This window comes from Nerophis ophidion, linkage group LG12 (assembly GCF_033978795.1).
Source record: "Nerophis ophidion isolate RoL-2023_Sa linkage group LG12, RoL_Noph_v1.0, whole genome shotgun sequence".
NCBI lineage: Eukaryota > Metazoa > Chordata > Actinopteri > Syngnathiformes > Syngnathidae > Nerophis > Nerophis ophidion.
In genome coordinates this window covers 56,305,596-56,324,349 of record NC_084622.1, presented here as the reverse complement: position 1 = coordinate 56,324,349, position 18,754 = coordinate 56,305,596, and the positions used below count along the sequence as shown (strand labels likewise).

At 40.3% G+C, this 18,754-nt stretch overlaps 1 protein-coding gene across 4 annotated transcripts in view; it reads right to left on the bottom strand.

Annotated features, from left to right (window-relative positions):
• Positions 1–18,451, bottom strand: part of mtss1la (MTSS I-BAR domain containing 2a) — a 118,654-nt gene extending 100,203 nt beyond the window's left edge. For 2 of the 4 annotated variants that reach the window (XM_061917832.1, XM_061917835.1), the window contains exons 1-3: positions 15,473–15,940; positions 5,924–5,985; positions 5,737–5,810 (exon numbers count right to left, since the gene is read on the bottom strand). In XM_061917832.1, coding sequence (XP_061773816.1) covers positions 5,737–5,810; positions 5,924–5,985; positions 15,473–15,541 — 205 coding nt within the window. In that variant the 5' untranslated portion in view covers positions 15,542–15,940. Of the gene's footprint in view, positions 1–5,736; positions 5,811–5,923; positions 5,986–15,472; positions 15,941–18,128; positions 18,188–18,305 lie in introns of those variants that run through there. The other 2 variants (XM_061917831.1, XM_061917833.1) reach the window with 2 other exon arrangements.
• Positions 18,452–18,754: the final 303 nt, after the last annotated feature.

Below are 18,754 nucleotides of genomic sequence, written 5' to 3'. Positions count from 1 at the left end.
ATGACTGCTAAAATTTTAAAAGTAGTGTATTCAAGTGTTGCTGCTCTTGGGGAATCTTCTAAAAAACATAAAATAATAGGGCGCAACAAATGATGACCTTATTCTGCACTGAATGTGTTATCTTATTTATACTCAACTCGGTATGTAGTGTCTCCAAATAGCCTACAATAAAAGGATACATGTACTTGCAGGGCTCGAATTTTACCGCGGCAGGTGTCGCGGCCGCCCTCGTCTTTCGCCGTAATGCCCAAACAATTGACCAACATTTGCGGAAAGAACAAGCTGTGACCGCCCTTGACTTTTTACTTGTTAATGGACAAGGGATACAACAGTAAACGGTAATTTGTGATGGTTAGTAATTCCGTTTAATTTTTTAATTACAGAAAAAACGTCATTTATTAATGCATTTTAGACAACACGAAGTCAGGCGCATGCGCACAAGCGGTGTTTGGCTGGATAATCATGGCGGATCAACGACACCGAATTTGCTGCGGAGATTTCCCCTCGGAGTAAACGGAGCCAAGCGCTTGGTTTAATGTCATTTTCGTTTAAAGGGGAACATTATCACCAGACCTATGTAAGCGTCAATATATACCTTGATGGTGCAGAAAAAAGACAATATATTTTTTTAACCGATTTATGAACTCTAAATGGGTGAATTTTGGCAAATTAAACGGCTTTTTGTTTATCGCTCATGTGGTGATTACGTCAGAACGTGACGTCTCCGAGGTAATACAGCCGCCATTTTCATTTTCAACACATTGTAAACATTGGGTCTCAGCTCTGTTATTTTCCGTTTTTTTCGATTATTTTTTCGTTGGTGTGTTGTCGGAGGGTGTAACAACACTAATAGGGAGGGATTCAAGTTGCACCACTGGCCCGAAGATGCGAAAGTGTCTGCCGCCAGACCCCCATTGAATGTGCCAAAGTGTCTCCACATTTTACCGGCGATGACGGACATGACACAGAGATGTATGGATAACCTGCAGATGCATTTGCAACGATAAAGTCAACAAAATCACAAAGGTGAGTTTTGTTGATGTTGACTTATGTGCTAATCAGACATATTCGGTCGCGGCGTGACTGCCAGCTAATCGATGCTAACATGCTACGCTAACCGACGCTAACATGCTATTTACCGGCGGTGCTAAAGCAGACATGGCACAGAGATGTATGGATAACCTGCAGATGCATTTGCAACTATAAAGTCAATGACATCACAAAGGTGAGTTTTGTTGATGTTGACTGCCAGCTAATCGATGGTAACATGCTACGCTAATCGATGCTAACATACTATTTACCGGCGGTGCTAAAGCAGACATGGCACAGAGATGTATGGATAACCTGCAGATGCATTTGCAACGATAAAGTCAACAAAATCACAAAGGTGAGTTTTGTTGATGTTGACTTATGTGCTAATCAGACATATTTGGTCGCGGCGTGACTGCCAGCTAATCGATGCTAACATGCTACGCTAACCGACGCTAACATGCTATTTACCGGCGGTGCTAAAGCAGACATGGCACGGAGATGTATGGACAACCTGCAGATGCATTTGCAACTATAAAGTCAATGAAATCACAAAGGTGAGATTTGTTGATGTTGACTGCCAGCTAATCGATGGTAACATGCTAAGCTAATCGATGCTAACATACTATTTACCGGTGGTGCTAAAGCAGACATGGCACAGAGATGTATGGATAACCTGCAGATGCATTTGCAACTATATTACATTTCCTTCCACCCACATTTAATGCGAAAAAAACACTTAACAATTGACGGATTTAAGTTGTTTCAGTGTCAAGAGATGCAAAAGTCCTGATCGTTTGGTCCGCACATTTTACCGGCGATGCTAACGCAGCTATTCGGCCATGCTATGGCTATGAATAGCGTCAATAGCTATTCGCTCAATAGCTTCAGTTTCTTCTTCAATACTTTTATACTCCAACCATCCGTTTCAGTACATGTGTAATCTGTTGAATCGCTTAAACCGCTGAAATCCGAGTCTGAATCCGAGCTAATGATGCTATATCTTGCTGTGGTATCTGCCATTGTTTGTTTACATTGGCAGCACTGTATGATGTCACAGGGAAATGGATGGTCACATCGCAAATAGCGTAAATCAAGCACTTTAACCTTCCTCTTGTGTTAGCTATCTGTTACCGTCTCTTATGTTAACGGGTCGGTTTTGACCCATGTCTTAAATCAGCTGTAAAATACGCTAAAAACAATTATCTATCATCCAATTTGTTTCTCATCTCTTGGTTACCTCGTTAGGCTTCCTTATCCTTGAAAATATTGGTTTTAATATTTTTGGTTTGGGCCATTGGGCCTTTTTTTGTCAGTATACCCCTCGATTTCAATTTTTTAAAATGGTAAAACGAACCTCAAGAGAATCATATACATAAAAAAAAGGTTGTTGTGTTACCTAACTATTACTAAGGGGTATTAGAACACATCTCTTAAATAAATGTGTTTTATTAATTTTTTCATTTTAAGAATTTTAACTATAGTAACATCTATGGTGTTACGGGTCAATTGAGATCCATGTATATTTACTTCAAGAAAAAAGCTAAAAAGTATTTTTTTTCAGCAACAGAAATCCAACATCAAACAAACAACAACCAATCAAGCAAATGAAACTAAGAGAAATAGATTACTAGTTCCAAAACTAATAAAAAAACAAAATCAGAGTGGCAAAAAGTGACACTTTTAGTGTCCGTCTTTTGTTTGTTTTTGTACAGGATAACAAGGTAAAATGAGAATCCACTAAAGCTCACATGATTGGGAGAGGAGCTGGCTGTCAGTGTGTTCAGTTTTGGCTCTTATCATTGCTTTATCATCTTATTTTTATAACTGGGTCAAAACCGACCCTAACAACACCAAGGGCATAATTTCTACCAGAGCATTTTATAATTTAGTGAAAAAAATTAAAATGTTTTATTTTGTTGACAAAGAGGTTCCTGACAAAGTCAAAAAGCTTTGATGCAAAAAAATAAATGTATGTGGTGTTTTTATGCATTTAAGAACTAAAACGGGTCGGTGCCGACCCTAACACAAGACGAAGGTTAAAACTTTTTTTTAGGGATATTCCGGGACCGGTAAAATTTTGAAAAAAACTTCAAAAAATACATCAAGCCACTGGGAACTGATTTTTATTGTTTTTAACCCTTTTGAAATTGTGATAATGTTCCCCTTTAAGAGCACAGTGTTGTGTTTAGATGGAGACAGGTGTGGACAATACTGGAGACAGACGCACTTGTCCCCACACTAAAAGTATACAGCAAAGGAGAAAACTATTTGATGTTTTGCAGAAGGCGTGAACGTTGTCACAACTTATTTATAAAGTCTTTACTTTGTTTGCTGGGATGCTCACTTGTCCTTTATTTAACTGCAAACTGTATCAGTGTACAAATAACATCAATACTGGCTAAAATGTTTTGTCATTTCATCGAATTGAACGCAGGCCTTGAAGATTGTTTTTTCGATGTGAGAGGGCTCACTCCGGGGTTTTTTTTTTGTTGGCCACACTGTTGCACTGAAACACTTGGGAGGCGTTGCAGAAGAAAAAATCGTGTTTATTAGACTTCCTCTTCATTAGCCAAACAGCTTTGTGTTTTATTTTGATTTTAAAAATGGAAACACCATGTTTTTTTACATTAATTGTGTTTTTTTATGACACTAAGGTGTTACTTAAAAAATCATTCATGTGACACATAATTTTGTTAATGTTTTGGTGTGTATAGTTAATTACTATACGACATATTTATTTTCAAACTCTTAATGGATCTTTTCCATACAGCATCGACATCTAAATATAAATGTACATAACTTAAAAAACAATTGTAAATAAAAACTCACTGTTTCAAAATGTAAAAATAGGGATAAAGGCATGATTTAATGACGAAAAACCAAAAAGTTTATGTTATTAAAGAATAAAAAACCTAATATTTGTTTATAAATACCGTATTTCCTTAAATTGCCGCCGGGGCGCTAATTAATTTAAAACCCCTTCTCACTCCTGCGCTTACCAAAGGCATGCGGTAAAAGTAAGCATGCGCTAATTATTTTAGAACCTCTTCTCACTCCGGCACTTACCAAAGGTATGCAGTAAAAATTTGACTGTGATGTAAGCCTGGACCTTAAACCCTACTGAATAGCTCTTAATCTTCTTCCCTTTATGCAATTTCAAATTATCGGTATTGAAATCAGTCTCGTCCATTTTGAAAATGATGACAGGGGAAGTGTCACTCGTGACGTCACGAGTTTGACCAGGCGGTAATACTAAGCATGCGCTAATTATTTTGGGAATCGAGTTTGACCCGGCAGTAATTCAAGGCAGGTGCATACTATATGCCCTGCGGCAATTCAAGGAAATACGGTATCTATAGTCTTTTTATTAGACATTACACATGACATGATGGCATTACATTCATACCCCAAAAAGGCTTTACTATTACTGCTAACCTGCAAATGCTGATCTAAAACTACAATTTAATGAACACATATTTATAATATATTTGCTGCCATTGTTTATGTTATATTCACTTTATATGTATATAAGATGAAGACCGTTTTTTAGTTGATCTTGTACTTGTAGATCTTATAGTGAAGGTATTCTCAAATTGTGGTCTGTGTACCACTAGGGCAGGGGTCGGCAACCCGCGGCTCCGGGGCCGCATGAGGCTGTTTGGCAACTCTGATGCGGCTCAGCTGCACAATCGCTGACCCCCCGGAATTCAATGCCTCTCCCGGACATCAACGTTCTCCAATTTTCACTCGGACTACAATATTAAGGGCGTGCCGTGATGATATTACTCTTAACGTCCTCTTGAACATCATCGCGCCCGCCATTCACGGAGCATAAACGCAACACAACAAGTACCCAGAATCCTTTGCATCCATGACAATTCCTAACTTTGTTATACACCCCGCGAGCACCAAACCCCGCCCACCTCAACCACGCAGGGAGGGGGGGGGGGGTGCTCGCGGGGTGTATAACATAGTCAGGGAGTGTCATGGATGCAAAGGATTCTGGGTATTTGTTGTGTTGCGTTTATGTTGTGTTACTGTGAGGATTTTCTCCCGAAATGTGTTTGTCATTCTTCTTTTGTGTGGGTTCACAATGTGGCGCATATTAGTAGGAGTGTTAAAGTTGTTTATATCACAACCGTCAGTGTACTCTGTGTCACCCAGTATGCCTTCCAGTCGTGTGCGGGCATCTGCGGAAGCCTCTTGCAACATGTTGCTGGACTGGCAAGCAGTTTGTACATGTTGTAGAAGGTGTTTAAGGTAATGGCTTCATAGCATGCCCTTATTCTTCACATCTGGGTGACCACCAGCAGATATTGGTGAGAATAGCTGCGGCTCCCATTGTCTTCCTCATTTTGTGAAACGGGTCGAAATGGCTCTTTGAGTGGTAAATGTTGCCTACCCCTGCACTAGGGGTACGCCAAAGAATCACTTAATTAAAGTACAGTGTTTTATTTTCCTATAGTCAAACATAGTGTTACTGTTCAAACTGTCTGTAATGTTAAAGTGGCCAAAAATATTAAACATACTTATAATAGCCTCTGCCTTGTTTTAAATGAATACTTTGGCCTACTACAGTACTGTATTTGAATGTTGCTCATGGTGGTACTTGGGGAGCCAAGTTTTTTCTGAGGTGGTACTTGGTGAAAAAATGTTTGAGAACCACTGTTATAGTGTATATAGGGAAACCCTGGACCGCCTTACCTCTTGAATTAGTCGCCATGTCTGCTACCTTTTGAAAAGCATCTAAAAAGGCCACGGCTGCCAGAATTGTAGTCCTGAAAATACAAAGGCACATGTTCATTGCGCCATGACATGAACCAAAGTGGTTATAAATATTTCACAATGATCTGTTCAATTAGGTCGAACATCTGTTGCAAGCCATTCTCACCTGAGTTGAGAATGCAATTTTGTGGCCTTGGCACTGAAGTCTTCCCACGCCGGGTAAGAGCTCTGATAAGAGACAGAAAAATAAAATGAGCCAGGAGAACTTGGTTTACGTCAGACAAAATTAAACAGGGCCTAATCTGGTACAACTTGACATTTGACAACGGTTTCACACGGGTTGAAATCAGGTCAGGGTATGTACTTCAACATCCTTTTCTGCCATGTGTTACAGTGAGCTTGTTTCGCATGTCGCTTATACAAGGAATATCCACATAAGCGCTCTTATCATTATGTGACCCCATGCGAGGCTTTCAAAAACTGGCTACTGTATTTAGCCTAACCTGGATTTAGCCCTGGCTAATCAGTCACTGCCTGCAGCTAGAAGAACAGAAGGCAAACATGAAACACATTTCAAGGCTGGATTCCCCAACAGGGAGGGGGGCCCAAAGCCAAAAGATGTGGGTTTTCCACACAGGCTACAACATTATGTACAACAGTGTAATGAGGTGGTTTTCTAGGAAAACTACGATGATATCCACACAAATGAGGACTCCTGCCAAAGTTGAACTGAGGGGATAAAATGTTTTTTGTCCATCCAAGAAAGCATCTAGGAAGCTACTCCCTGGTACTTACACTTTTGAGGGCGTAAATGTGTGCATGAAGAGCTGCATGACAAAACGCAGTGTGCATGTAAAGTGATGGGTTTTGCGTTTATCAAAAATGCATGGAAATTTGCAAAGCTGATCTAGTTACTCGTGCGCAGTGTGCATCTTAAAGGGGAACATTATCACCAAACCTATGCAAGCGTCAATATATACCTTGATGTTGCAGAAAAAAGACCATGTATTTTTTTAACCGATTTCCGAACTCTAAATGGGCGAATTTTGGCAAATGAAACGCCTTTCTGTTTATCGGTCTTTTAGCGATGACGTCAGAACGTGACGTCACCGAGGTAACACCTCTGCCATATTCATTTTCACATTACAAACACCGGGTCTCAGCTCTGTTATTTTCCGTTTTTCGACTATTTTTTGGAACCTTGGAGACATCATGCCTCGTCGGTGTGTTGTCGGAGGGTGTAACAACACTAACAGGGAGGGATTCAAGTTGCACCACTGGCAAGAAATCTGCCGCCAGACCCCCATTGAGTGTACCAAAGTGTCTTCACATTTGACCGGCGATGCTAAGACAGACATGGCACAGAGATGTATGGATAACCTGCAGATGCATTTGCAACGATTAAGTCAACGAAATCACAAAGGTGAGTTTTGTTGATGTTGTTGACTTATGTGCTAATCAGACATATTTGGTCACGGCATGACTGCCAGCTAATCGATGCTAACATGCTACGCTAACCGATGCTAACATGCTATTTACGCTAGCTGTATGTACATTTGAAACTAGATACCCACCTTTAATGCGAAACAAACACTTACCAATCGACGGATTTAAGTTGCTCCAGTGTCACAAGATGCGAAAGTCCTGATCGTTTGGTCTGCACATTTTACCGGCGATGCTAATAAGGCAGCCATGCTATGGGCCACTCTATTAGGTACACCCACGCTATGGCCGAAGAGCGTCAATAGCTATTGGCTCAATAGCTTCATTTTCTTCTTCAATTTCGTTTTCGCTATCTACCTCCATACTCCGACCATCTGTTTCAATACATGCGTAATCTGTTGAATCGCTTAAGCCGCTGAAATCCGAGTCTGAATCCGAGCTAATGTCGCTATATCTTGCTGTGGTAACCGCCATGTTGTTTGTATTGGCAGCACTGTATGACGTCACAGGGAAATGGATAGTGGTTTCGAAGATAGCGAAAATAAGACACTTTAAAGCTTTATTTAGGGGTATTCCGGGACCGGTGAAATGTTGAAAAAATTTTCAAAAAATACAACAAGCCACTGGGAACTGATTTTTATTGTTTTTAACCCTTTTGAAATTGTGATAATGTTCCCCTTTAAATGAGCAAAATAGTGAGCAAAATATATATATATGTATGCATATATATATACATACATACATATACATACATACATACATACATACATACATACATACATACATATATATATATATATATATATATATATATATATATATATATGTATGTATGTATGTATATATATATATATATATATATATATATATATATACATATATATATATATATTTATTAGGGCGATATGGCCTTTTTTTAATATATTAGGTCATATCGCGATATCTCGATATTTTGCCGTGGCCTTGAAATAACACTTGATACATATAATCACAGCAGTAAGATGATTCTATGTGTCTACATTAAAACATTCTTGTTCAGACTGCATTAATATATGCTACTATATGCTAAACTTTAATGCGGAGAACGAAATCACAACTAAGTCAATTCACTAAAACTGTATTTATTAAACAGTTACTAAGCAGTGGCACAAACGTTCATGTCATTTCCAAAACAGAAAGTGCAAGATTGTCAGAGAAATTTTAAGTGTCAAATAAAAATGACATAATTATATAACATGTATATATATATATATATATATATATATATATATATATATATATATATATATATATATACTTCATCTGTACAGAACTGTTTCATAAGGGGTTCCCTCAATCATCAGGAGATTTTAATGGAAATTTTAAACCCCTCCTGATGATTGAGGGAACCCCTTATGAAACAGTTCTGTACAGATGAAGTAGTCTTGTGATTTTTCCCACACATACATATTGCGCTCTACCATGGTATCGAGCACTATTCTCTGGATAATCCAATCAAAACATATGTACATATATATATATATATATATATATATATATATATAGTCAAGGTTTTAAAAAATCCCCTGACGAGCAAGGAAACCTGCAAAACAGGCTTGTAAGGATGATATAGCCTCTTGTGATATATATAAATATATGCATATATATACACGTATATACATATACATACAAATATATATACATACACATATACACACACACATATATATGTATATATGTATATATATATATATATATATTTATATATATATATACATATACATATTAGATCAAAAGTAAACTATGAGTAACTTCAATGAAAAATTTCAAATATTAAGTAAAAGCCAAATCAAAAAGGTGGGTCTTAAACCTGCTCTTAAAACATTAATGTTCTCCACAGCCCTAAGCCCCAAGCTTTTCCTTTGACGGAGGCCATAATATTGGAATGGTGCCATCCCGTGTATTTGTGTCCTAACTTTTGGAATAAGAAGGAGATGAGTGTGAGCCTCTCAGGTTAATAGGGTAAAAGCAAATCTAAAAGATAAAAAGGCCCAATATCATAAAAACATTTATAAACCTTAAGAAGAACCTTAATATTGATTTTGAAACACACAGGTAGCCAATGCAGAGATTTTAAAACTTAAAATCAGGACATGCCGCAGAATTTTGGAGTACTCGTAAAGGTTCAATAGCCTATTTTGGAGAGCCAGAAAGCAGGGCGTTACAATAATCTATACGACTTGTAATAAAAGCATGCCTTAGCGTGCCCATTTTGCTCCGAGAGAGAATTGGGTGAACTCTGGCTTTATTCTTGGGGTGATAAAAACCTATTGTTGTTATATTTTTTATATGTGGAATAACCAAGTTCAGAGTTGAAAACGAGGCCCAGACTTTTCACTTCCAGTGATGGGGTTAAAGACAATGTTTATAGTTTTGATGGGGCCAATGACTAAAACTTCAGTCTTCTCCTGGTTAAGCTGTAAAAATGTATCTGCCATCCAGGAATTAATATCTAAAATGCAATTTAAAAGAATATCACTTGGTCTTGTGTCATCAGGAGGCATAGAAATATACAACTGTGGGCCGTCAGCATAACTGTGGAAATTAATTCCATGTCTGCTGATGACTGAGCTAAGTGGAATCATGTGAATATTATAAAGAAATGAACCTAAAATCGATCCTTGAGGTACAGCACATGTGATTTCATTGGTCTTTGAGGATTGATTGATTGATTGATTGATACTTTTATTAGTAGATTGCACAGTTCAGTACATATTCCGTACAACTGACCACTAAATGGTAACACCCGAATAAGTTTTTCAACTTGTTTAAGTCGGGGTCCACGTTAATCAATTCATGGTAAAAGGAGCATCTATCCATACTTAACAATATATTTCTGTCTGAGAGATAAGAATCCATCTCACCTCACAGGTGTGGCTTATAGAGATGCTGAGTAAAACAGCATGATTATTGCACGGATGTACCTTAGGCTGCCCACAATAAAAGACCACTCTGAAATGTGTAGTTTTATCGCACAGCACAATGCCACAGATGCTGCAAGTTTTGAGGGAGCGTGCACTAGGCATGCTGAGTGCAGGAATGTCCACCAAAGCTGTTGCTCGTGAATGGAATGTTCATTTCTCCACCATAAGTCGTCTCCGAAGGCGTATCAGTAAATTTGGCATCACGTCCAACCGGCCTCAAAACCGCAGACCACCGGAACTCCACATCCAACAGGTGCACCTTCATGATTGTCTGAGACCAGCCACCCAGACAGCTGCTGCAACAATTGGTTTGCATAACCAAAGAATTTCTGCAGGTATATGTTATAGACAACGAGCGCATTTTATTGATGGCATTTTGAATGTGTCCATTGTTGTGCCATTCACCTGAGACCATCACCTCATGTTGCAGCATGACAATGCACGGCCCAATGTTGCACTGATCTGTACACAACTCCTGGAAACTGAATACACCCCAGTTCTTGCATGGCCAGTATACTCACCGGACATGTCCCCCATTGAGCATGTTTGGGATGCTGTGGATCGGCTTATGAGTTCCAGTTCCTGCCAATATCCAGCAACTTTGCACAGCCGTTGAAGAGGAGTGGACAGACATTCCACAGACCACAAATAACCACCTGATCAACTCTATGCGAAAGAGATGTGTTGTACTACGTGACGTAAATGGCGGCCACACCAGACACCGACTGCTTTTCTGACCCCTCCCAGAGCCCCAAGAAAGCAAAACTTCACATTGCAGGGTGGCCTTTTATTATGGGCAGCCTAGGGCACACCTGTGCATTAATCGTGCTGTTTAATCAGCATCTTGATATGCCACACCTGAGAGATTGTGCAAGTTCTCCCCCTTAAAATGATGACAGGTACACTGTAGGTACACTTCAACTGTGAGAGACAGAATGTTAAAAAAAAAATCTAAGAATTCACATTGTAGGGATTTTAAAGAATTTATTTGCAAATTATGGTGGAAAACAAGTATTTGGTCAACCATTCAAAGCTCTCACAGTAGGCATGGTGTTCTTGGGATGCAACTCAGTATTCTTCTTCCTCCAAACACGACGAGTTGAGTTTATACCAAAATGGATACATGGATGATACAGCAGAGGATTGGGAGAATGTCATGTGGTCAGATGAAACCAAAATAGAACTTTTTGGTATGAACTCAACTCGTCGTGTTTGGAGGAAGAAGAATACTGAGTTGCATCCCAAGAACACCATACCTACTGTGAAGCATGGGGGTGGAAACATCATGCTTTGGGGCTGTTTTTCTGCTAAGGGGACAGGACGATTGATCCGTGTTAAGGAAAGAATGAATGGGGCCATGTATCGGAAGATTTTGAGCAAAAACCTCCTTCCATCAGTGAGCGCTTTGAATGGTTGACCAAATACTTATTTTCCACCATAATTTACATATAAATTCTTTAAAATTCATGCAATGTGAATTCCTGGATTTTTTTTTCACATTCTGTCTCTCACAGTTGAAGTGTACCTATGATGAAAATTACAGACCTCTGTCATCATTTTAAGGGGGAGAACTTGCACAATCGGTGGCTGACTAAATACTTTTTTGCCCCACTGTATATGTTTTTTTTTTTTAAAGTAATCTGCATTGCTGTTTAGTATTCTTTTCGTGTCCAGGCCACAATTTGGGCACCCCCATCACTTGCATTCATCGCCTTATTGCATTGGTTACATAACCAACAGGTGCTGCAAAGCCGGTGTATTCAGTGAATTGTATTTTGTGTGTATGAGCGCTAGACCCTAGTAGACAGTGACATTAATCAGTCCTACGTACACAATTGAGATCACCACAGGAAAGCTGTGGGTCTGTGCAACCCCCAGGGGCAAAGCTGATCTGACAGGCTTGTGTGGACCAGCCAGGCGGCAGGAATGAGGTCAGATGTCTGTCTCAGACAGTGGACCAGGACAGTGCTGACTCAGGGCTTCATCTTCATTCATCTGCTTTTCAGTACGCGGCGTGGTACTAAACCCCGTGTTTCTCTGTAGCGCCTCACACAAAAGGAAATGCAATGAAACCAAACCAGCGCCTGCCAATAGCTGAGGGCTCGTTTGGTCGGAGCCTGACAGAGGGCCCATAAATAGTCCCTTCAAAGGCACCTCAGCCCCTGCCAGTGAGCGATCAACAACAAATCTGCGGCGTGTGTTTGCTCGACTAACTTGCAAAACTCTTGTTAACACAAAGGAGTGCAAAGACCGGCAACACTTTTCGGGGGCTGCGTCTCAGGCCTGATGGATGCGTTTCACACTTTCCATCTGTTGTCGTGAACGACCATGGACCACCCGGGTTCAACTTCCTTGACTCCAACCCACCCAACACACACACACACACAACAAACACACACTGGGTAGTACAGAGTTTTTCAACTAGTGTGCCGTGAGATACAGTCTGGTGTGCCGTGGGAGATTATTTAATTTCACCTATTTGGGTTAAAAATATTTTTTGCAAACCAGTAATTATAGTCCGCAAATGATGTGTTGTTGTTTAGTGGTTGGTGCTGTCTAGAGCTCAGCAGAGTAACCATGTAATACTCTTCCATATCAGTAGGTGGCAGCCGGTAGCTAATTGCTTTGTAGATGTTGGAAACAGCGGGAGGCAGTGTGCAGGTAAAAAAAAGTTTTCTAATGCTTAAACCAAAAATAAGATGAGTGCCTCTAAGAAAAGGCATTGAAGCTTAGAGAAGTTCTATGCAGAACGAAACTAAAACTGAACTGGCTACAAAGTTAAACAAAAACAGAATGCTGGACGACAGCAAAGACTAACTGTGGAGCAAAGACGGCATCCAAAATGTACATCCGAACATGACATGACAATCACCAATGTCCCCACAAAGAAGGATGAAAACAACTGAAATATTCTTGACTGCTAAAACAAAGTAGATGCAGGAAATATCGCTCAGAGGAAGAAATGAAAGTTCTACAGGAAAATACCAAAAAAAAAGAGAAAAAGCCACCAAAATAGGAGTGCAAGACAAGAACTAAAACACTTCACACAGGAAAACAGCAAAAAACTCAAAATATGTCACAGTGTGATGTGACAGGTGGTGAGAGTACACCCACTTTGAGACAAGAGCTATAGTGAAGCATGGATGGTTATGGTTTGAAGTCATATCCAACGACTTTTTATTGTCAACTGAGTTTCGTTTTTTTTAATGATTTCTGCTGGTGATGTGCCTCCGGATTTTTTCAACGCAAAAAATGTGCCTTGGCTCAAAACAGGTTGAAAAACACCGGGGTAGTATACTTAATGGGATGCAAACATTAGGCGACAATTTCACTAAAGCGTTTGAGCGTCCTTAAAGGCCTACTGAAACCCACTACTACCGACCATGCAGTCTGATAGTTTACATATCAATGATGAAATATTAACATTGCAACACATGCCAAAACTAAATTACAATTTTGAATTTCCCGCTGAGTTTCTTGTTGAAAACGTTGCGGAATGATGATGCGTATGATGACGCGTGTTTGTGACGTCTCGGGTTGGATGGGACATATTAGCCCAGCATCACTTACGGCTAAAAGTCGTCTCTTTTCATCGCGTAATTACACAGTAATTTGAACATCTGTGTTGCTGAATCTTTTGCAATGTGTTCACTTAATAATGGAGACTATAAAGAAGAATGCTGTTGGTGGAAAGCGGTGGATTGCAGCTGCCTTTAGCACCGAAACACAGCCTGTGTTTCTTTGTTTGTTGTGAAGCTTTAACACAGAGTGGTCAAGCGAACATGTTTCTCTACGCCAACCAGCAAGTTTTTGGATGGGAAAATCACGATATTAAGTCGGCTCTTACCAGGCACTTCATTGGGTTATGCGACCTCATCCTGCAGCTTAAAAAGGCAGCTGTGATCTTGGTTCCTCTGCTTCTCTGAGAGACACTGGCGTTCACCGCAGCCAGACTTTCAGGTGTGACTTTACAATCTCACTAAAAGACTATTAAAACAATAAGAAGATAAGGGATCTTCCATAATTATCCTAGTAAATGTGTCTAATTACATTGCCGCCGCCTGGAGCCGTCGCTTTTTCTTTTCTTTTTTTTTTTTGTGCTTCACTCAAACTTTCCTCATCCACGAATCTTTCATCCTCGTTCAAATTAATGGGGAAAATGTCGCTTTCTCGGTCCGAATCGCTCTTGCTGCTGGAGGCTCAGATTATAAACAATGTGAGGATGTGAGGAGCCCTCACACTGGTAACGTCACCCGCACATCTTTACTTCCGGTAAAGGCAAGGCTTTTTTATTAGCGACCAAAAGTTGCAAACTTTGTCGTCGATGTTCTCTACTAAATCTTTTCAGCAAAAATACGGCAATATTGCGAAATTATCAAGTATAACACATAGAATGGACCTGCTATCTCCGTTTGTATAAGAAAATCTAATTTCAGTAGGGGGCTTCAGGGTGGAAGAGGGGTTAGTGCGTCTGCCTCACAATACGAAGGTCCTGCAGTCCTGTGTTCAATCCCAGACTCGGGATCTTTCTGTGTGGAGTTTGCATGTTCTCCCCGTGAATGCGTGGGTTCCCTCCGGGTACTCCGGCTTCCTCCCACTTCCAAAGACATGCACCTGGGGATAGGTTGATTGGCAACACTAAATTGGCCCTAGTGTGTGAATGTGAGTGTGAATGGTGTCTGTCTATCTGTGTTGGCTCTGTGATGAGGTGGCGACTTGTCCAGGGTGTACCCCGCCTTCCGCCCGATTGTAGCTGAGATAGGCGCCAGCGACCCCAAAAAGGGAATAAGCGGTAGAAAATGGATGGGAGGGCATTTCAGTTGGCCTTTAAAAACAAAAAAGGGGGCACAAGTCAAATCCACTAGAAAGCACATTATGTAAGATTACTGAAGATATTAAGATTTTTAATCTATGAAAATGTACATCCACTTATTCTTTAGTTATGTCTAGCTCAGCCAACTGCGGTACGGTGTTTGAATTTATTTATTTTTTCTTAAATGCATTTAATTGTTGGACTATTTTCTGACAAATATACATAGACATAATATTGCATGTTTCTAATAAATAGACATTTTATGGAGTGTCTGCTGCACATTATGCAAATAACACAAAGGGAAACATGTTTCATCTCCCAGTTTGTCCTGCAGGGCTGTTTGCAGTGGAGGAGGGGGGCCACCAAAGACACAAAGGCAGTAAAAAAAATTACAAAAAAAAAAGATATGAGATCAGAAACTGTGCAGAAACACAAAACTCCATTATAGTTCGCATCTACTTAAAAAAAAAAAAAAAAAAAATTAAGGTCATATTACCTTCATATCGTTGACGATAGCCTGGAATAATCCACCCAGCGCCCCGCACTCCTTCTCCACCGACTCCATGCTCTCGGTTCTTCAACGAAGAAATAAGACTTGTTTACATCCGCCCTCGCGTGTCCTCCCGTGGCGAAGAAGGGGATGCGAAGGCCCCCCCAGCAGCCAAACAGTCCGCGGACAAAAAAAAAACCCACAAGTGCTCCGCTCGACGGTACCGCGCTCCTGGACTGGATGGAACAGCGGCAGGAGGCGGAGGCGCGTCCGCGGCGAGGTGAGCTAGAGCCGGTACGCGTGGAGGAAGCATGTACGGTTACCCCACCTCGTCATCGTCACCATCACCGGTGGGGGGGGGGACAGGGGAGAAGCTCGGTGGTCCTGGGAAGATGGCAGGAGATAGGGGGCGAGAAGTGTTGTTACCCCGGCAGCAGATGTCGAGGAGCCTCCGGTAACAAGATCCATGGGAATGGGGAAAGGAGGAGGGAGGGGGCGGAGACAAGGAGGAGTGACTCCGCCCCCCAGCAAACAAAAGCGAAGCCGCGTGCTCCTATTGGACAGATCGCTGTCATGCTGAGCGGGATTTCCTCCTTGTGCTGAAGTGTGTTGTTGACACATGCTCGTGTTATTATTACTATGGAACCTATCCATCCATTTTTTACCGCTTATTCCCTTTGGAGTCGCGGGTAGCGCTGGTGCCTATCTCAGCTACAATCGGGCGGAAGGCGGCGTCCACCCTGGACAAGTCGCCACCTCATCGCAGGGCCAACACAGATAGACAGACAACATTCACACTCACGTTCACACACTAGGGCCAATTTAGTGTTGCCAATCAACCTATCCCCAGGTGCATGTCTTTGGAGGTGGGAGGAAGCCGGAGTACCCGGAGGGAACCCACGCATTCACGGGGAGAACATGCAAACTCCACACAGAAAGATCCCGAGCTTGGATTTGAACCCAGGACTGCAGGACCTTCGTACCCATCCATCCATTTTTCACCGCCTATTCCCTTTGGAGTCGCGGGGAGCGCTGGTGCCTATCTCAGCTACAATCGGGCGGAAGGCGGCATACACCCTGGACAAGTCGCCACCTCATCGCAGGGCCAACACAGATAGACAGACAACATTCACACTCCCGTTCACACACTGGGGCCAATTTAGTGTTGCCAATCAACCTATCCCCAGGTGCATGTCTTTGGAAGTGGGAGGAAGCCGGAGTACCTGGAGGGAACCCACGCATTCACGGGGAGGACATGCAAACTCCACACAGAAAGATCCCGAGCTCGGGATTGAACCCAGGACTTCTCAGGACCTTCGTATTCCACTGTGAACCACCGTTCTAATTCATTCATCAATCGAAATTTCGATATAAAGTAGATAATATGTAATATAAAGTATTTTTTTTCATATATGTATACATACATACATACATACATACATATATATATGTGTGTGTGTGTTTGTGTGTGTGTGTGTGTGTGTGTAGGAACAATCACAAGACTACTTCATCTCTACAGAACTGTTTCATGAGGGATTCCCTCAATCGTCAGGAGATTGAGGGAACCTCACATGAAACAGTTCTGTAGAGATAAAGTAGTCTCGTGATTTTTCCCACACACACACATATATTGCGCTCTACCACGGTATCGAGCACTATTCTCTGGATAATCTAATTAAGACATATACATATATATATATATATATATATATATATATATATATATATATATACAGTATATCAATCATAAATATCTCAAAGGACTGCACAGGCCACAACAACATCCTAGATTCAGATCACACATCAGGAAAATACGGTATATATACACATATACATATATGTGTATATGTGTATATATATATATATATATTTATTTATTTATATATATACATACATATATACATATATGTACACATATATATATATATATGTATATATACAGACACACATATATACATATATATGTACACATATACATATATATATTATATACAGTATATACATACATATATATACATACACATATGTATATATGTATTATATATATGTATATATATATATATATATATATATATATATATATATATATATATATATATATATATATATATACATACTGTACACACGTACAGTATACTGTGCTATGGCTGCATGAGTATACCGACCATAGTCAGGCAACTGCAGGAAGTCCCTACTTTTGGCCGTTAAATAGTCCCACGCCCTGTAACGCGACACAATTTCCCTTTTACACATTGTCCTTTTTTTATCAATGAAAAAATACTGTAGTTTGTAGTTCCTGTGTAGTTATCGCCTAGCAGCAGTGACATAATGAGAAATGATCACTGCAACTTTGAGTGATGGGTTGAAAACAGAGTCGCCGCGAAGTGTTGACAAGAAACCTACCCAGGAAGTGGGGACAGATACAGTACATATGTCGGCCAGTTGCTTTGACGGCACTTCAATAACACCATAAACTTTTTTTTTTTCCTTCAAAGGCTCTGGTTAACATATTTGTTTAGTTATCTGTGCAGTATAAAGAGCAAACCACTTCAAGTTAATATAAAAAGAGGCTTTGGAGGCCACCAGCGACTAATGTGTTTTTTTATGGAGTGACTGCATGGGACCTTGGGTCATTATTGATAAACATCCATCAATTTATTACCTTCCACATCTGCCTTTCTCTCATCAGCCTGGAATGGTCAATCCTCTTTACCGGACTGCCTGTGGGGGGAAAACAAATGGTTACTACACACAAACCCTTCTCATTTACCACTTTTTTGGCACCTCTTGGGTAGAGTTACTGCTTACAAGAAAAAATAAACAAAGAAAACGTAATCACCTTGTTTTGTGTGTGATAGTATCCCGCATACAAGAGAAAAAACATGACTTCTGTTTAGGATATTTATAGGGGAATCCGATCCCCAGCTATGTGGCATCAGAGCAGGACCAAGCAAGTGCAGGAACACGTGACTTCAACTGTAACATTAGAGCAGAGATTAACACAACCGCAAAGAAAAAAATAAAATAAAAATTCCCTCTTTTTCATGATTAACAGTTAGGGACAAACATCCGATTTGCATGTAGCCTGTTATGAATATGCCATATATGGACAAAAGCACCTAGCCATTACATCTAGAAAACCACTATGGCCAAACACAATCTGATGTTAGATGTTTTTTTTCATACATATTCAAGCTAATTATAATTATTGTTAGTTCAACCAGGAAAGAAACAAGTGTATTATAATTTCTACTTCACAATTATTCACCACACGTTGCTGCCATTTAA